Source organism: Dendrobates tinctorius, unplaced genomic scaffold (genome assembly GCF_039654945.1).
Source record: "Dendrobates tinctorius isolate UK_male_01 unplaced genomic scaffold, ASM3965494v1 ptg000061l, whole genome shotgun sequence".
Lineage (NCBI taxonomy): Eukaryota > Metazoa > Chordata > Amphibia > Anura > Dendrobatidae > Dendrobates > Dendrobates tinctorius.
This window is the reverse complement of record NW_027361729.1, coordinates 1,463,968-1,483,183: the sequence shown is the minus strand read 5'-3', so window position 1 is coordinate 1,483,183 and position 19,216 is coordinate 1,463,968. Positions and strand designations below refer to the sequence as shown.

Below are 19,216 nucleotides of genomic sequence, written 5' to 3'. Positions count from 1 at the left end.
CTAGATCAAGTCTCCTCACTTTGCCCGGGACTGAAAGACATTTTTTTGAACAATTACTTGTGGCCAGCGCTTACAGCAGATGAGCATTTTCTTTACAGATAGCAGGGGCTGAACCCTCGCTCTGTGTAACACAAGCGATCAGAAGATCGCAGCTTCTAGTCTCCCATGGAGACTATTGAAGCAAGTAAAAAGTGAAAAAAAAAAAAGGGGGTGATTTAAACTTTGGTATTTTTTTAGTTTTTGTAATATTTTTAAAAATATTACAAAAACTAAAAAAATGCAAAAGTTTAAATCATCCCCCTTTACGCACCATTCAAAATAAAACAAATAAAATAATACACATATTTGGTATCGCTGCGTTCAGAATCTCCCGATCTGTCAATTGTCTCGGATCCAATTCTCTCGGATGAGGAGAAGATGAGAAAAAAATGTCAACATCATCTCCATTCTGTCAATCCGTGGAAATCAGACTGCACTCAGATGTCATCAGAGTACAGTCAGATGTTTCCCACAGACTCTTTGACTTGAATGGTCTAGCACATTCTGAATATCGGATTAAACTCGGGCATGCAGTGATCTTTTTGCTTGAACGGTCTCTGCCTAAGAAAAAAATCGGACATGTGCACGGCCCCAAAGACTAACATTGGTCTGATTGTGATCCACAGATTAATATGAGTGTGAGTGTGATCTGATATTTTATCGGATCGCAATCTGACCAAAAATACGCTCCTCTGCATCTGCCCTTGTAGTCAGTCTTTTAGGCCTAAGTTGAGTTGCAAAATACTTGGGAGAGAGGTGGAAAAATATCCAAGTTCCTGTGTCACAGTTGCTAGGTTAGTAAAAGTTGAAAGGGTATGTACGTAAGGAAATTTTTAGGATTTTTTGGCAATGAGGTTTCTCCGGGGAGCACCAAAAAAAAGAGTGTAAAAAATCATATTGCGCTTTTATTTTAAGTGCAGAATCTCAGTGTTTCGTCACAAAAAAATGCATTAAAATGCTTATTCAAATCTGCACAAAAACGCATTAAAATATATTGCCGTCATCATATTATATAGCACTGTGTACTTACAGTTGCTCATTTTGCCTTTCTACCCAGTTAATTCATCTCTTTTCCTTTAGGTCTATGACATCACGTGAATAAAAACTGACGAGCTGAATCCTTCTCAGCTCTGTATAGAAACAGGAGGTCAATTTTCCTTGTATGAGTCATGAGTAGTGTTGAGCTTTCCGATACTGCAAATATCGGGTATCGGCCGATATTCGCTGTTTCGGAATTCCGATACCAAGTACCGATATTTTTTCAATATCGAATACCGGAATCGGAAGTTCCCATAATGCAATAAACCACTGTTGTGGCTGTGATTGGCTGCTAAAATGATGTCATCAAGATGCGCGGTCTGTGCGCATCATGATGCGCGGTCAGTGCGGGCCTGCCTGGGGTCTGTGCCGGCTGCCGGTGGTCTGTACGGGCCTGCTGGGGGTCTGTGCCGGCTGCCGGGGGTCTGTGCCGGCTGCCGGTGGTCTGTACAGGCCTGCCGGGGGTCTGTGCCGGCTGTCGGGGGGTCTGTGCCGGCTGCCGGCGGTCTGTATGGGCCTGCCGAGGGTCTGTGCCGGCTGCCGGGGGTCTGTGCCGGCTGCCGGGGGTCTGTACGGGCCTGCCGGGGTCTGTGTGCGTGTGCAGGCATCGTCCGATGAGACTACAATTCCCATCGGGCGATGCCTGCTACAATGACAGTGATTGACACATTAGCCAATGATGGGACAGTAGTAGTCCCATCATCCGGCTAATGTGTTGAATGTAAAAAAAAAGAAAAAAAAACATACATACTACATACATACAACATACATACTACATACATACTTCATATATACTACATTCATACAAACATATATACATATTACATACATACTACATATATACTACATTCATACAGCATACATACATACATATATACAACATATATGCTACATTCATACAGCATACATGCATACTACATACATACTACATATATACTACATTCATACAGCATACATAGATACATACTACATATATACTACATTCATACAACATACATACATACTACATACATACTACATGTATACAACATTCATACATACATACTACATATATACTACATATATACTACATTCATACAACATACATACTACATATATACTACATTCATACAGCATACATACATACTATATATATACTACATATATACTACATTCATACAGCAAACATACATACTACATACATACATGCAACATGCTACAGATATACTACATACATACTACATACATGCATACTACATATATACTACATATATACTACATTCATACAACATACATACATACTACATATATACTACATATATACAACATACATACATACTACATATATACTACATATATACTACATTCATACAACATACATACTACATACATATTACATATATACTACATTCATACAGCAAACATATATACTACATACATACAACATACATAAAACATGCTACAGATATACTACATACATACTACATACATACTACATACTACATACAATACATTCATACAATACATATATATAGACATACAGTACATATAATATAGAGTACATACTCACCACTACTTGTCACATTGTTCCCCAAAGCCAGTGTCATCTGTGAAAAATATGAAAAAAACAAACCACCAAATCCTCCCTGTTCCGCAGAAATCCACGAGTGTCCCACGACGATCTCCCGTGGAGAATAGCAGCATCAGCTGATGCGACCGCTCTCTAGGGGGCTCCAGGAATCCAATGACGGGAGGTAGGTATCCTTCCGTACTTTATTCCTCTGCCACTGTAAAAAAATAGTCCCTAGTCTCACTTTATGGCAAAAGCTGCGTGGGAACTTTCTCACACGGCAATGCCAAAAGTGAGACTAGGGACTATTTTTTTTACAATGGTTGAGGAATACAGTGCGGAAGGATACCTACCTCCCGTCATTGGATTCCTGGAGCCCCCTAGAGAGCGGTCGCATCAGCTGATGCTGCTGTTCTCCACGGGAGATCGTCATGGGACACTCGTGGATTTCTGCGGAACAGGGAGTATTTGGTGGTTTGTTTTTTTCATATTTTTCACAGATGACACTGGCTTCGGGAAACAATGTGACAAGTAATGGTGAGTATGTACTCTATGTTATATGTACTGTATGTCTATATGTATGTATTGTATGAATGTATGAATGTATTGTATGTAGTATGTATGTAGTATATCTGTAGCATGTTTTATGTATGTTGTATGTATGTATGTAGTATGTATGTATGTTGTATGAATGTAGTATATATGTAGTATGTATGTAGCATGTATGTATGTTGTATGAATATAGTATATGTTAAGTATGCATGTAGCATGTATGTAGTATGTATGTATGTTGTATGAATGTTGTATATATGTAGTATGTATGTAGTATGTATGTATGCTGTATGAATGTAGTATATATGTAGTATGTATGTAATATGTATGTATGCTGTATGAATGTAGTATGTATGTAGTATGTATGTATGTTGTATGAATGTTGTATATATGTAGTATGTATGTAGTATGTATGTAGTATGTATGTATGCTGTATGAATGTAGTATATATGTAGTATGTATGTAGTATGTATGTATGCTGTATGAATGTAGTATATATGAAGTATGTATGTAGTATGTATGTTGTATGAATGTAGTATATATGTAGTATGTATGTAATATGTATGTATGCTGTATGAATGTAGTATGTATGTAGTATGTATGTATGTTGTATGAATGTTGTATATATGTAGTATGTATGTAGTATGTATGTAGTATGTATGTATGCTGTATGAATGTAGTATATATGTAGTATGTATGTAGTATGTATGTATGCTGTATGAATGTAGTATATATGAAGTATGTATGTAGTATGTATGTTGTATGAATGTAGTATGTATGTAGTATGTACTATGTATGTTTTTTCTTTCTTTTTTACATTCAACACATTAGCTGGATAATGGGACTACTACTGTCCCATCATTGGCTAATGTGTCAATCACTGTCATTGTAGCAGGCATCGCCCGATGGGACTTGTAGTCTCATCGGACGATGCCTGCACACACACACAGACCCCCGGCAGGCCCGTACAAACCGCCGGCAGCCGGCACAGACCCCCGGCAGGCTCGTACAGACCGCCGGCAGCCAGCACAGACCCCCGGCAGGCCTGTACAGACCCCCGGCAGCCGGCACAGACCGCCGGCAGCCGGCACAGACCCCCGTTAGGCCTGTACAGACCCCCGAGAGGCCCGCACAGAGCCCGCCCGCACACACAGACACGCACAGTGCCCGCCCACGCACCGCCCACACTCTTCCCCCCTCCCGAACTGGATGTACAAGGAAAGAAAGGGTTTTTTTAAAACTGATATTTCTGTCCCATTGACTTGAATGCGACTTCCGGGATCGGAATCGGCGATACCCCATACTTTTTGTGTATCGGGCCGATCCAATCCGATCCGATATTTCTGGATATCGGGTGGTATCGCTCAACACTAGTCATGAGTCACTGCAAAAGTCAATTGCAGGGGGAGGAAGGAGGCAGCTGGGTCAGGAGATGAAGAGGGGGATGATAAATTCAGGGACAAGATATTTCCTGTTTCTACACAGAGTAGAGAAAAGAGAAGTATTAAATGGGAAGAAATGCAAAATGCGCAACTGTAAGCACACAATGCTATATAATATGATGACTGCAATATAGTAGAAAGATAGTCACTTTAATGGGATGAGGAGCGCTTCTTTGGTTTTTTACTGGAATTTAGTGACTAAAAATCCTAAAGCAAAAGCCTTAAGTCCTGTAGATGACCAATGAGCCGCATTTGCATAAGATTTGGTGGACCTGATGCAGACAGAGTTACAGAAAGCCAAGTTAAAGGAGCGTGATCTGAATGGTGACATATCTCAGTGGCATATACATAGACAGCTTTGAAGCCTTTTTGCAAACACTTCTCAACCTACAAAAGAAAGGTCACTTGTTCTTGTTTAGAGGCGTCAGAATGACAGAATGAATGCATAATCTTTACCGGGTGGCAAATAAAATTGTTTCCATTTAATCTGTTTAAATTATGCATAAAGAACATGCGCCCTGTTTGGCAGCTTCCTCTTGGTTCTTTTTCTCACTTTTCCTACAACTGACATCGTTCTCGGTAGCACTGACCTGGAAATATTCTCGAATCCTAACACTTTCAAAATAAAAGTACAGACATGGACAATCCCCAATAAATGTAGCTAACATCTATCATCACTCTTCTCTTTGTGTAGTTCTTGGGTGATAATGGTTCATCTTGATGAGATCCAGCTGGAGTAGGGAGTCTTAAAGAGATCCAGTCAGCACGTAAAGACATGGCGGTACTGGCGCTGTAATACTGACTACATTGATACCTTTGGTGCAGAAATCAGCTTTTTTTTTCTTCTTTAATCGTTTCACGACCTTGGATATATAGGTACCTCCAAGGTCGTGTCCCTGCATTTGATACTGGCTCCGGCATTGAGCCTGCATCTTTCCCTGCATATGACAGCTAATCTGATCAGTTGTCATGTGCCTCCAACAGCCACAAGTGGATCTGAGATCCATCTGCGGCTGTTAACCAGTTAAATTCCACTGTCAATCACTGAAAGCGGAATTTAAAAACTCACCGGCCAGAAGCGCATCATAAATCCCGACCATCGGTGCCCCATCACGTGATTGCGGGGCGCCGATGTGTTGTCATGACAGCCAGGAGTCTGCAGAAGACCCCTGCGTCTGTCACTGTGAATCTCCTAAGTAGGCCGGCTTGGGCCACTGTTCATAGACCAGGATTTTTTCTACATGTAACAGGGCTGAAGCACTGCTAGATATAGCGCAGTCGATTGGATGATCGCAGTTTCAAGGAGACTATTGAAGCCAGTAAAAGGTTAAAAAAAAGTTTAAAAAAAATTAAAAAAAAAAAAAGTTTAAATCACCCCCCTTTGAAAGTAAAACAAATAAAAAAATGCACATATTTGATATCACTGCAGAGTCGCCCGATCAAAATTTAAAATAAATTAATCTGATCGTAAAGAGAGTAAGTAATCGAAAGTCCAGAATTACGTTTTTTTTGGCCACCACAACATTGCAATAAAAACAATAACGGGTGATCAAAACAATAAATCTACCAAAATAATAGTGTAAATGAAAACGTCAACTCGGGGGGCAAAAAATAAGCCCTAACCCAGCTCCAGCTCCTGAAAAATAGAGACGCTACGGGTTTTGGAATATGACAACAAAAGCAATTTTATAATTTTATTTTTTCTTACGAATTTTGGATTTGTTTTCATCACTTAAATAAAATGAACTTCTATATGTTTGGACTCTTCGTACTCGTACCGAACTGGGGAATTAAATTTCCAAGTCAGTTTTAGCATTTAGTGAACATGGTAAAGAACCCCCAAAAAATTGTGGAATTGCTTTTTTTTTTTGCAATTTCACCGCACTTGGAATTTTTCGCCCTTTTTTCAGTACAATATATGGTAAAATCGATTGTGTTGTTCAAAAGTACAACTCATCCCGCAAAAAAAGACAAGCCCTCATATGGTTATATTGATGGAAGAATAAAAAAAAAAGTTATACCTCTGGGGAAAAAGGGGAGCACAAAAACGGAAGCGCAAAAACAGAAAATCGCAAGGCGGTCCAAGAGGTTAATCACCATTTGAAGTTTTCTGCTAATTAGATTTCAGTGCACAGGGGCCGGACTGTGCGCTGGGTCTTCTCCTCCCTGACTGATTCCCCCGCCCCTCTGCCTACCTCTGGTCTGTGAACGACAGGTCACTGCTGAGATTTCAGACAGAGGGGGCCGGTCATTCACAGATGGAAGGCAGGTGGAGGGACCACGGGACAGTGAGGGCTAGCGAAGTATATTTTTTTATTTTGTGTGATCTGTGTTTATTATGCCCAAAGGTCTACAGAGATCTTAATAATCATGAAATAGTAACTGGACCTGTAAATAATTAATAACTGATGATTAAAAAACAGAATGGATACAGATGACAAGTGAGAAAAAAAATCATCCCACTTTTCTGGATGAAAATCGGACTCATTTTTTATACGCTTGTGTGACCCCAGTCTAAGACTTGTCCACTCGAGTTCCAGAAGATCCTCCCGTGGGCTGAGGCTGATGCAATAATCGTTCTCAACGTTCCAGAAGAAGATAACCCAACATGTTATGGGATTAAACCTTGAAGAACCCAATAAACCCCACTGATAAGACCCATGCATGCCAAGGATCGAAGAATCTACCATCTGACAATGATTTCATCTCACTTGGTCACCAGGAAATAAATCCTGACTTGGAGACGTTACTAGAGAAGTCTTCTTATTCTAAGTTTTTTTTTAAGGACATTAACTTTAAGGAAAAGAGTACGATTTAAAAAAGTTTATACATTATTTAGCCAACTTCAATTTCTATATCTACTACTCGGAGAAATAGAAACGTCTGCATGCAGCGATAAGTGCAGTGTCCCCCATTGGTTTGTACTCTCACAAGTGACCTTTAGTTCCTACTCCCGGTATTCCTATAACAAATTACATTAAATTCTCCACTAGGAAACTGTATTTTTATGCTGTGCTCATTTTGTGCCGGGACATTATATCAGATCATCTGAAGCTTAGAGAAAATATTTGTTTTAGTCCTTCGCTCCGTTTCTAAGATAATGTCAAACAATGAATAATTGGTACTAAATTATAAATGGAATTTTAAAGCCATCTAATTTTTCCCATTTTACCAAACCAACAGGCTTCTGCTTCAATATTTGAACATTACTAGTTTTGATGTCCTAGTTTTTCATAACCGTAGTCTTTGGAACATTACAAACTGAGAAATATATATCCAGATTTTATTTAAAGCAGAATTGCTTAAGAGAGTCATATAAATATATGTGTGTGTGTAAACAGTGGGGAAAATAAGTATTTGACACACTGCCGATTTTGCAAGTTTTCCCACCTACGAAGAATGGAGAGATCTGTAATTTTTATCGTAGGTACAATTCACCTGTGAGAGACAGAATCTAACAATAAAAAACAGAAAATCACATTGTGTGATTTTTACATAATTAAATTGTATTTTATTGCATGAAAGAAGTATTTGATCACCGACAAACCAGCAAGAAATCTGGCTCTCACAGACCGGATAGTTTTTTTATGAAGCCCTCCTACTATGCACTCATTACCTGTATTAATTGCAGCTGTTTGATCTTGTTACCTGTATAAATGACACCTGTCAATCACACACTCAATCACACTCCAACCTCTCCACCACAGCCAACACCAAAGAGCTGTCTAAGGACACCAGGGACAAAATTGTAGACCTGCACAAGGCTGGGATGAGCTATAGAACAGTAGGCAAGCAGCTTGGTGAGAAGACTACAACTGTTGGCACAATTATTAGAAAATGGAAGAAATGCAAAATGACCAAGGACTTGCCTCATAGAGTAAGGATGATTCTGAGTAAGGACAGGAATCAGCCCAGAACTAGACTGGAGGACTTTGTCAAAGACCTTAAGAGAGCGAGGACCACAGTCTGAAACATCACCTGTACTAACACACTATGTCGTCATGGATTAAAATCCTGTAGAGCATGCAATATCCCCCTGGTCATGCCAGCACATGGCCAGGTCCGATTGAAGTTCGCCATTGACCATCTGAATGATCCAGAGGAGGCATGGGAGTATGTCATGTGGTCATATGAGACCAAAATAGAACTTTTTGGTATCAACTCCATTCGCCGTGTTTGGCGGAAGAAGAAGAATGAGTACAACCCCAAGAACACCATCCCAACAATGAAGCATTCTGGGTGAAACATCATATTTTTGGGGTGCTTTTCTGCAAAGGGGACAGGATGACTGTTTCGGGTCATGTATCACAAGATTATGGCCAAACTTTGGCCTACCTCCGATCATAGCTGCGGGCTCACGCTGTCATTTGAAAGTGTGGGAACCGTGGCTGTCTGACTGGCAGTGATGATTTTACCGCAGATCAGAAGCAGTGTTTGCCGCGATGTCATGCACATGACAGCGTGGCATCCACTGGATGTTCAGGCCCCCCATTCAAGTGAATGGGGTATGGGTTCAGGTTCAGATCTAGGCACTGCTCTGTTGCTCGAACCTGAACTTTTTGTAACTGTTCAGCCGAACTTGCTGGACCCGAACATCCAGTAGTCCGCCCATCTCTACTTATAACACAAATCTTATTTAATTTGGTGTTCAAAAGGCATAGAGGGGAGTGGATTTCACTCCCAGCGTAAGACTCAGAAATAGTAAATCCACATAATGGACATTGTCATGACAAATAAAGACGTCTACATTAGTTTCATCTATTCATTCTAAAGCTGAGCCCCCAATATGTTCTTTCTATTTCCTAGCTGTGGCATACAGTACACACAAAATATAGTATTATCACAGTTTGTTTAAGCAGTAGAGCTCAATATATTCAAGTCAAGTGGTCTTTACAAGAAATGATGAACTGAAATGGCCACTTTTCATCCTTTCGCCATGATACGGGCTTAACAATTCACCCATAGAAAGTCTTTATAAATGTTCTCAACCAAGTATTTCCAGCTGCTAATCCTGGCCCATAGGGAGGATCCATACTCTATAAATACTAATTAGGATTGTTCATGTGACTCTAGTAAAATACCGCAGGTGACGAGTGGTCAGCAGTTACTCATAACACATTATCTCGTTCCATAGCCCTAATGTCCCCAACGTGATAATGGGTTTGCTGAATAGTGAAGCGTTATAGTATTTGCCATCCCCAACCAGAGCATTTGCAAACTTTATCATTTGAGAGGTCAGATGCTTCAACAGCAACTTGCTTTGTACTGGGTAATAGTTTTGCAAAATTAGCCTCATGCCTTTCTGATTGTCTTAGTTGCTTGGTCTGACATACCGGATTGAGTAACCCGCCCCCTACCCCCCGCTACAACTAAACTCATTTTAATCAATCAAAAACTTTTTTTTCCAAAAGCTGACAGCACAGCAAATCTGTGCTCAATCGACTCTGCAAGAGAAGGACAGGCTGTCAGTTTCCTGCAAGGCTGTGACTAAACTTTTCTATTTTCTCTGAATAATTTCTATTCTGTAAAAGCAAAATATAATATCTGGTATAAATGGTATATAGGTTGTCAAAGAAGCAGAAAATCAGGAAATATTTAGAAGAAATTCAAACCTCCAAAACTCACTAACATTTTATATTAAAGGTTAACTTGCCTAAGTGGTTAAGACAAGGGTTCCGAAAGTAATATAGAAATGGAGCAATGTTAGGGCCGCTGTTCGAGAAGTGACATTTCTAAACTCCATTGCAAAATCTGTAACAGGACCCCTCAACTATCATGCGTCATTTATAGAGTTAAATAAAAAGATTTGTAGGACCTTGGCCAACCTGCCATATTGGAAGCCCTTGGCCACTGAACAAGGGTCCTCCTACCTGCCGGCATCCTCGATGCCTCTCTTTATTAGTAAGTTGGCACAACATCATGCATGCAGGTATGTAAGCAGGTATGAGGAGGTTTTGGACTCCCTTGGGCTTCGGAGCCGTAGGGCCACATTTCTACAGATAGATTCAGCCTGCAACCTCCCGAAAGAGTACTAAAAAAAGGACAAAGAAAATGAACATATGCACAGTAATGTCAAAACGACTTGATGTGCACAAGTTCCATCTTTTGAATAATAAATTCTCTTAACAGCTTGAGACTTTGAAAGCTGTCAAGTGGTTAAAGGAATTGACACGTCTATTCTTCTGGACGCTTCTGCTATCTTATGTATGGAGCTTAACGCCATCGGCAAAGTTGACACAAAAGACGTCCAAGAAGACATCAGAAAAGGCGCTTGAGGGAAAATACCACCAGGTTTTCCTAAAGCCTCTTCTTCAAAAACTATGCTGGTACGCCAGGAGTCTAAAAGCATTGCGTGGAATGCATGATACAATATGGACCTGTAAATACATTAGTGAATAATATTAAACCTCACATTTTACATATATAAAGGGGTCTGTTATAAATTAGTGAAATGCAAAGAGAGGTTTGGAGTTGTACTTTATCTATGGTTACTGCAATTAAAAGACAGGGAGCACCCCGACCAGCACAAACATGCGGATCAGTGATGAGCCGAGTTTCCTTTCTGTTGTCATATCGGTATATTTACTAGAAACTATCAGATTTGACATTTTGAAGTTTTGCGTAGAATATATAGAACAAAAGCATTTAATACTGACATTTTAAGTGATATGGTTAGCAAAGCCATCATGATGTTGAGGTCAAGAGTAGCAAATCTTACTGCGAATACATTTTATTTTGATCTGGAACCAAAGAAAAAACAGATATCTTCCAAAGTTTCAGCCAACAGTTGGGTCTACTCTTTATCAAGAACATCCGCATAGGATACTGCCAGTCATGGAAAGTTTTAGAGTGTCGGTAAGGAGCCGTATGCGGTCTAGATATAGCTCCTTGTCAATGCTCCAATACTCTCCCAATACGGCAATATCACACGCAGATGTCTTTCATAAAAAAAAGCTACCAGTTGGTTGAAACATTGAACGGTAATTGTTTTTCCTTCGGTGCCGGATCAAAACAAAATTTGCAGTAACATTTACTACTCTTGACTTCTTCGGTGCTGAGGTCTTCACTCCAGTATTGTAGGACAACTGTCGTTTCCTCAAGCATTAGAGTCAGTAATGATCATAAGCGATCATAGAGGAGCGCTTAGGAAGCAACCCAGGGGCAGATTAGAATGTCAGGTCTCCACCGCAGCTCCAGCCGAAAACCTCCGATGGAGGATAGGAGCAATGAGAAAATGGAAACCGGTCTTAGGAGTGCAGGAACGAGACTCGGACGAGAGATGGGGTTAAACCACAACGTGTTTCGACGGAGGATCCGTCTTCATCAGGTGGATCCTCTGTTGAAACGCGTTGTGGTTTAACCCCATTTCTCGTCTGAGTCTCTTCCTGCGCTCCTATGACCATTTTCCATTTTCTCTTTCCTCAAGCATGACTACCTCCACAGCATTGTTGTGGCTTTTCTTGGCATGTGATGTTGGAGTCAGTGGCATCATCACTGTTTTTGGTCAACCCAAAGATATTAGACTGTTGAAAATACAGCATAAAACCCCCGTATTTGATCAAAGAAAAATACCTTTCTTACCAATTAGGACGACTTGTTGACTTGACCACCGGAGACATGCCATCTCTATAAAGGCTTTTTGTTTTGCTAAAGTTGACAATGTTGAAAATCACTCTCTAAAAGGAAGGGGAAAAAAAAACATAAATTTTTCTGCACCCCAAACTATAATCCCATAAAATCTACTTGCTACCACGCAGTTCATCTGTATTCTGCTTATTAGTCCCTTTGCCCTTGTAATAGATGTGTTGTCTTACAACAAATGAGAACTTTTTTTTTTACGATTTTGTTCACAAATTTCCATAATATGGACCAGATAGTTAAATGTTAATGTTATTGCTAATAAATACTTAAAATATAATGGCTTTCTCCACCTTCAAATTTAATTTATCATTAAAGACAAACAAAAGATTAATTCTTATCAGAAATTAACATTAATATTGAGAGACAGGAACCATTTTTTAAGTTTGAGATGTTCATCAACTATGAACTACAAAGGAATTTGCCAGAAAATGTTTAATTTCTGCAGCTCCACCAGAGGCGAAACATGGGCGAAACATTGCATTACACAGTGCCCATTGGAATGAATATACAGTACATGCTGGGTCTTTGCAGCCAATCTCCAACCTTTCTTAACCTTTGCAAAGACTAATTAGATTTTTTTTTGAATCCCCAAAAATAGATTCAGATCATAATAAGCTGAATTTGACTGGTTTCCTTAAAATCGTAACACCAATATTTCCGTGACCTTTTAAAATGTCTTTTAAATGTCTCTTCGACAAGGTTGGAATTCCTCACTTGTTGTAAGACGGGCAAAGTATACCAATAAAACTTTACTTATTTAAGGTCGGAAAATTGTACAAAATGAGGAGATCACAACTTTTTGACTTCAGGAAAAATCTGTAAATATCTGATATGTTTGATATTGGCAACACCACTTCAGCGCTTACACAAGTCTTCATGAAAACTCCAAAATCTTTTCTGTGATCGGCTCCGATCATGTAGTGGTCATCATGGATTATTGAATAGCAGCCGTACAGAATATATCAGAGTACGCAGACTGTGCTGCACCGTCTCTCCATCACAGGTCATATTTATAGCCTCGATTGGCAGTCAAATGTTATCTTCAAGATGTTTTTTCGATAAAAAGGAAATTTTTCAGACATTAGGGAATTATTTGTGCAGCACAAATAGCAGTTTAATGCAGTACATGTATTTTTACAACTATTTAATTCAAATTAAAATCTGAATTTTCATCTATCGCAGTATCTTTTTATCCGTTTTTCATTACTTTTTAAAAATCATTAGCGATTCCGGGCAAAACTCGACTTTGCCTGAGCCATTAATTCTGCCTCTTTTTGCATTTTATTTAAAAAGGTTGTCCAGGACTGAGATATTAAAGGGGTTGTCCACTACTCAGACAACCCCTTCACCACCTCTATGTTTGTCCCCCAGTAACATAACAACACTTATACTCATCTCCGGTTCCGGCACTGTTCCAGCTGGCTGCTTACTTCCTTGGGATCCTAGCTGCCCTGGGGAGGCAGTCTCAAAGCAGGACCGGCTCTCCCTCAGCTTCAGTGATGGTGGGCCACTAATCATTGACACTTTATATGGCCTTTTGATCCTAAGGGATGGGGAAAAGTTTATTGGGGGCACTTCTCCTTTGCGAGTGGGCTATGAAAGACCACAACCTTGTTCACTTATTTGGTGGCACCATCACATTTTTTATACAATTAGGTGGAGAGCACGATCTTGGACTTCCAAAAAAATAAAAAATAGGTCTTCAAACACCTGAATCCATTAAATCCCTTTAACTGCTCTAATTATTATTTTTTTTTTTTATTTTGCATTATTATTTAAAGGATATGTAATAGTAGGACCAGGGTTCAAAGGACTGGAGGCAGAGCCCGGTATAACTTCAAACAAGAAAGATTTATTTTCCTCAGGACACAGCACATCCAATACACCTTTAGCACAGTTGACGCGGTAATAGAACAAACTGACGGCACATCTAGAACTAGTCTGAATAGGTGCATACCAAAAGGCAACTTACATATTAAATTAGAAAATGGTAGCACACCAAATATGAAATATGTGAAATATGAATAGAAAAATGGCTTTAGTAATACATTTCATAATGGCTTTTGTAAGGCATATCAAATATGAAACAAGTGAAATATGAATAGCATAATGGCTTTTGTAATCTTGAAAAACATATGAGATACTTAGCACAAAAGTGACAAGGTGATCTCAGATTGAATGGGTCCCTATACTGACTGCCTGGTGTGAACTGACCTCTGGCTAGTAACATGATAAAGCCTGTATATATAGGCTCACATCTTTTGGCAAAATTTTGTGCTAAGTATCTCATATGTTTTTCAAGATTACAAAAGCCATTATGCTATTCATATTTTACTTATTTCATATTTGATATGCCTTACAAAAGCCATTATGAAATGTATTACTAAAGCCATTTTGCTATTCGTATTTCACATATTTCACAGTTGACGCGGTACCAGAAATACATCTTCTTCAGCATTCCCTAGCTTATTCAGCTGCACCAGAATGGACCTCAAAGTAACAATGGGATGAGGAGCCTGATGAAAACGGCACTTTGATTTATCTCCCTGGAACCGACTTAAGTCCAGACACAGAATTATCTACTAGGTCATCCACCCCCTTCTGGTTATCCTGCCCGTGCACTCTGGTGGCCCACTCGACTAATTAATCAGCTCCCAAACTCTGGCTGATGCTTCCACAGTGACTCATCCACTGGCTTCTCTATTTCATCAGCACCCAGACATTGGCTGACGCTTCCACAGTGACTCATCCACTGGCTTCTCTATCATGTTGTTGAAGACACAGTACTCCACTTCATGCGTTTAAGTGGCAGCTTCACAGCTCAGGTATGGTACCGTCTGAGCAGCACCAGGAGTCTACCCCAGGCTTACTCTAACCGGGAAAAATCTCTCTCTCTGCTTCCAGGCTGCCACTCCTCTAATTATCTCTGACATGTCCTACAAGTGTGCTCTATTATGAGTGTTCTCAGTGCCCCCATCTTGTGTCCTTTTTACTAACTGCATTGTCACTTACATGTAAATCACAAAATGTCAGTAAACACGTATGCACAGCTTTACATATACTGTAATGCACAGATACCTAAATACGGGACATTCAAATATGGCAAACATGAAGAAGCAAACAGTAGTATCAACGTTTACAGGGTTAGGCCCTGACCCTCTTACAGATATACAGTGTATGTGACTTTCTGCTATGGGCCAATTTAAGGCACAGGGCTGTGTCCTTTGAGTTTGTATGGGGCTGTAATGCAGCACCCATAGAAGTCAATGGGGCCGTAATGCACCTTTCTATGACTCTAATTTCATAATGAGGCATATGGAAAGCAAATGATGTCCTATTACTGAGAAATTCTACTCTTAAAGCTTTACTTCTAGTGTTAATATGGTGCCATGTAGAGGCGCTATATGGCAGCACATGGAATAGTACAGATCTAAAGGAGCTGTGTGTGCATGAGACCTTAGTGACAGATGAGCAAAAGTTTAATTTTTGGGGGGTGAAAGACCCATTTGTTTTCAGAGTCAGAAAGGATGCACCTTTAAATGGACTTTGGTTTATTAAGGGAACATCTGCAGAGCAGGTGTTCAGCATGCTGCGAAAAAGCATTAAGAGTGTATGCATCATCAGATTTGCTCACAACTGACTTTCTCTGCTGTGTTTTCACATCAGGCTAAATTTAGTCCAGTAATTGCTTTTTGGATCAGCCATAAAATGATCACGGAAGAAACAAGATGCCTGCACATTCCTTTTATCAACGAGTGCAAAAGTCAGGACAGGAAATTCAAACTTCTGTGCCCTTTCCTTTAAGTTTGTGTGGGAGGCCGGGGAAAGTTAATTATATCACACAAACTTCAGCAATTTGGAATTCGTGTTTTGCATCTGGAGAACTTTTAAGATAGGCTGTGAAAATAGAATTAGGATTCCTATTCATATCATTGAGAAAAACACCTATGGGGCAACATGGTATTAGCATGTAGAAAAAGAAGCAACTTGTCAACTATACAGGTGTTTCTGTTTCAAAAAATAAACAATCCATATTTAAAGGGAATTATTCGGCAATTTTTTTGCTATGTAGTTTGAGAGCGGCATGATGTAGGGTCTGAGAGCCTGATTCCAGCGATGTATCACTTACTGGGCTGCTTGCTACAATTTTGATACAATCACTATTTTCTCTGCTGCAGATCTAGCAGTGCTCTAAATACTGAGCTCTGTATAACCACACCCACACCACTGATTGGCTGCTTTCTGTGTACACTATGCATTGACAGGAAGCTGCTAATCAGTGGTGTGGGCGTGGCTGGACTAGTTGGCACAAGACAACTTGTCCTGTAATAATAATCTCCTGCTGATAAAATAGTGAAAACTATAACAGGCAACCCAGTAAGTGACACATCACTGGAATCAGGGTATCTGCCCCTACCTCAGGCTGCTCTCAGATTACATAACTAAAACCTGCTGAAAGATTCCATTTGAATCTGAATCAATTCAAGTATAAAAACACTCCAAACATGTATGTATTTATTTTTTATAGCACCAAAAATGAAGGTTTTTTTTTAGCATTTTTTGGCATGGATTTTTGATCCAGAAAAATTCATGTAACAAAAAAATATTGCAAACATACTCTAGGGTAGATATGTTGCAAACATTTCTAACATTGTCTCTTTCATTAGAATAGGGCTTTTTCAGTGGCACGAAAAAAATCTTCCTCCCATCAATATACCCTAGGCCAGTATAAGTTGGTTAGGCACATCTCCCCCACATAACAGCACATCACTGCATAGAGTGCTGATTTCCCGAAATAAACCCTCCTCCCATCAAAGTTTTTATCCTCAATATATCGCAATCATTGTATTATGTAACACTGTGTATTTACAATTGCCCATTTTGCCTTTCTACCCAGATAATTCTTCTCTTTTCCATTAAGTCTATGATATCACGTGATTAGAAACCGACTAGCTGAATCCTTCTAAGCTCTACATACACAGAGGAAGTCTCCTTTCCCTGCAAGACTCAGCATTAGAACTACAATCCTACATCACTGAAAAGTCTCTGGCAGGGTGGAGGAGCGGAGCAGCTGTGGAAAGAGATGAAGAGGGGATAGAGCTGGGCGGCCAGGGACTCTGCAGTGATGAAGAATTGTAGTTCTAATGCTGACTCATGCAGGGAAAAGAGACTTCCTGTTTCTACATAGAGCTTAGAAAGATTCAGTCTGTTTTTAATCACATGATGTCAAAGACCTAATGGAAAAGAGAAGAATTATCTGGGTAGAAAGGCAAAATGAGCAATTGTAAGTACACAGTGCTATATAATACGATGACTGCAATATATTAAGAAGATAAAAGCATCGATGGGACAACAAGGATAAAAGTAACATAAATCCTATAAAACATAAACATAAGCCAAGTGTCATGATCTAGACCGGATTTTGAGTTCTGTCTTTCCATGCTCCCGGTCTGGTCATTTCAGGGGTTAATTTTTCTCAGCCTCAGTCTGGTTTCAGGTTTGCTATTTAGCTCCGCTGCATCCTGCAGGCGGTGTCAGCTATAGTTCTGCCTTCAGCGTGTGTATCTGACTCTGGTATATCCTGATTTGCCCTGCTGTGATCCCTGACTTGCCCCTTGTCTGTTTATTCCCTCTGCCATTCCTGACTCAGTGTTTCCCTAGAAATTTGTTGACTTCCTCCCTGGTTTTGACTCGGCTTGCATTTGGACCTGCTTCTGTCTTTTGTCTTTGTCTTATCAGCTTCCGACCATTACTGACCCCCTGGCTTGTTTCTGACCACGTGTTTTGCTGTGACCTCTGGTACTTCTGCTCCTGACTGTTGCTGACTCGACTTGTCTGACCACACTTTCGCCACCTGGTGGCACTTGTGCTGCTGCATTGTTTGTGCAACTTCTCTTCCTTCATCAGTACCCCCTGGTGGAGGTTGCTCTATACTGCACTGCAGTAGCATGACACCAAGTTCATAGATATTCTGATCAACCTATCAATATGTTTTTGATGATTTGTAAGAAACCAAAGTAACATGTTGGAGGCATTGACATATCTTGAGGCTTGTAGGCCTCTAGGTATCACAGGTCTTCAATAATATTGGGCCACAGAGACCGTTTGGGCTCCCCTACACTCTATGGAATGATTGAGATTGCGACCCCTGCACCTACTACAGTTAGGCACATGTGAGGAGAACACGTCAACCCCATGGAGACATTGAAAATGCAAGTATTGTTAAACCCTGAGTCCCCATTTTTTCCTTGTACATGAAAACACACATTTGTATTGCATTGTTAAAAAAATATACAAATGGCTTCCTACATAATCAACATAAATCAGTATGACCCGCGGGATCTCAGGAAAACACGGTTTTACAATATAACTATATTACCAATGAAAACTATAACAGACAGTTCCAATAAAATAGACTGCCGAGGTACAGATAAGTGAGTATGCTGCTACCTATTACGCGTGTACAGATATCAGGGATCCCTGTTGCTTCAGGGTCTTGTGGCTGACTATTCTTGCACAATCGTGGAACACTAGGTGATGTCACCTGCAGGACAAGCGGCGGCGGCCCGCTGATCAGTTAATCAGTAGCACCTGTGTCTTGTTAACTGCACAGCAGCAATTTCTTCTGTTTTTATGAGAGGGTTTACAGTAATGAAAGAAATATAAAATGCTGTATAATATTGATCCTGATCATTAAACAGCTGGAAACAAAGGCAGGAGGCGGCAACAGTAAATGCTTATCGTGAGTTCAAGTCAATTTGGGAGCCATACACACGTCCTCTGGCTCTTTATACCAGCATGTAATGTGGCTGGATACATATTTAGAGCAAAAAATAGTATTTTTTTCCAGTAAGAAAGATGGATATTTTTGCACATATCAGTTTTTATGCTACTATCCTAATGATGACTGTCCCATCTTTGATCCAGTGGTGAGTCCACCTTCTAGATGACATCC

General features: G+C 40.0%; 1 protein-coding gene across 3 annotated transcripts in view; it reads right to left on the bottom strand.

The window, feature by feature from the left end:
- The window catches only part of AGBL4 (AGBL carboxypeptidase 4), a 1,778,944-nt gene that overhangs the window by 1,072,796 nt on the left and 686,932 nt on the right, over window positions 1-19,216 (bottom strand). For all 3 annotated transcript variants that reach the window (XM_073579164.1, XM_073579165.1, XM_073579166.1), the window contains exon 4: window positions 12,202-12,296. In XM_073579164.1, the coding sequence (XP_073435265.1) occupies window positions 12,202-12,296 (95 nt within the window). The remainder of the gene's footprint in view (window positions 1-12,201; window positions 12,297-19,216) is intronic.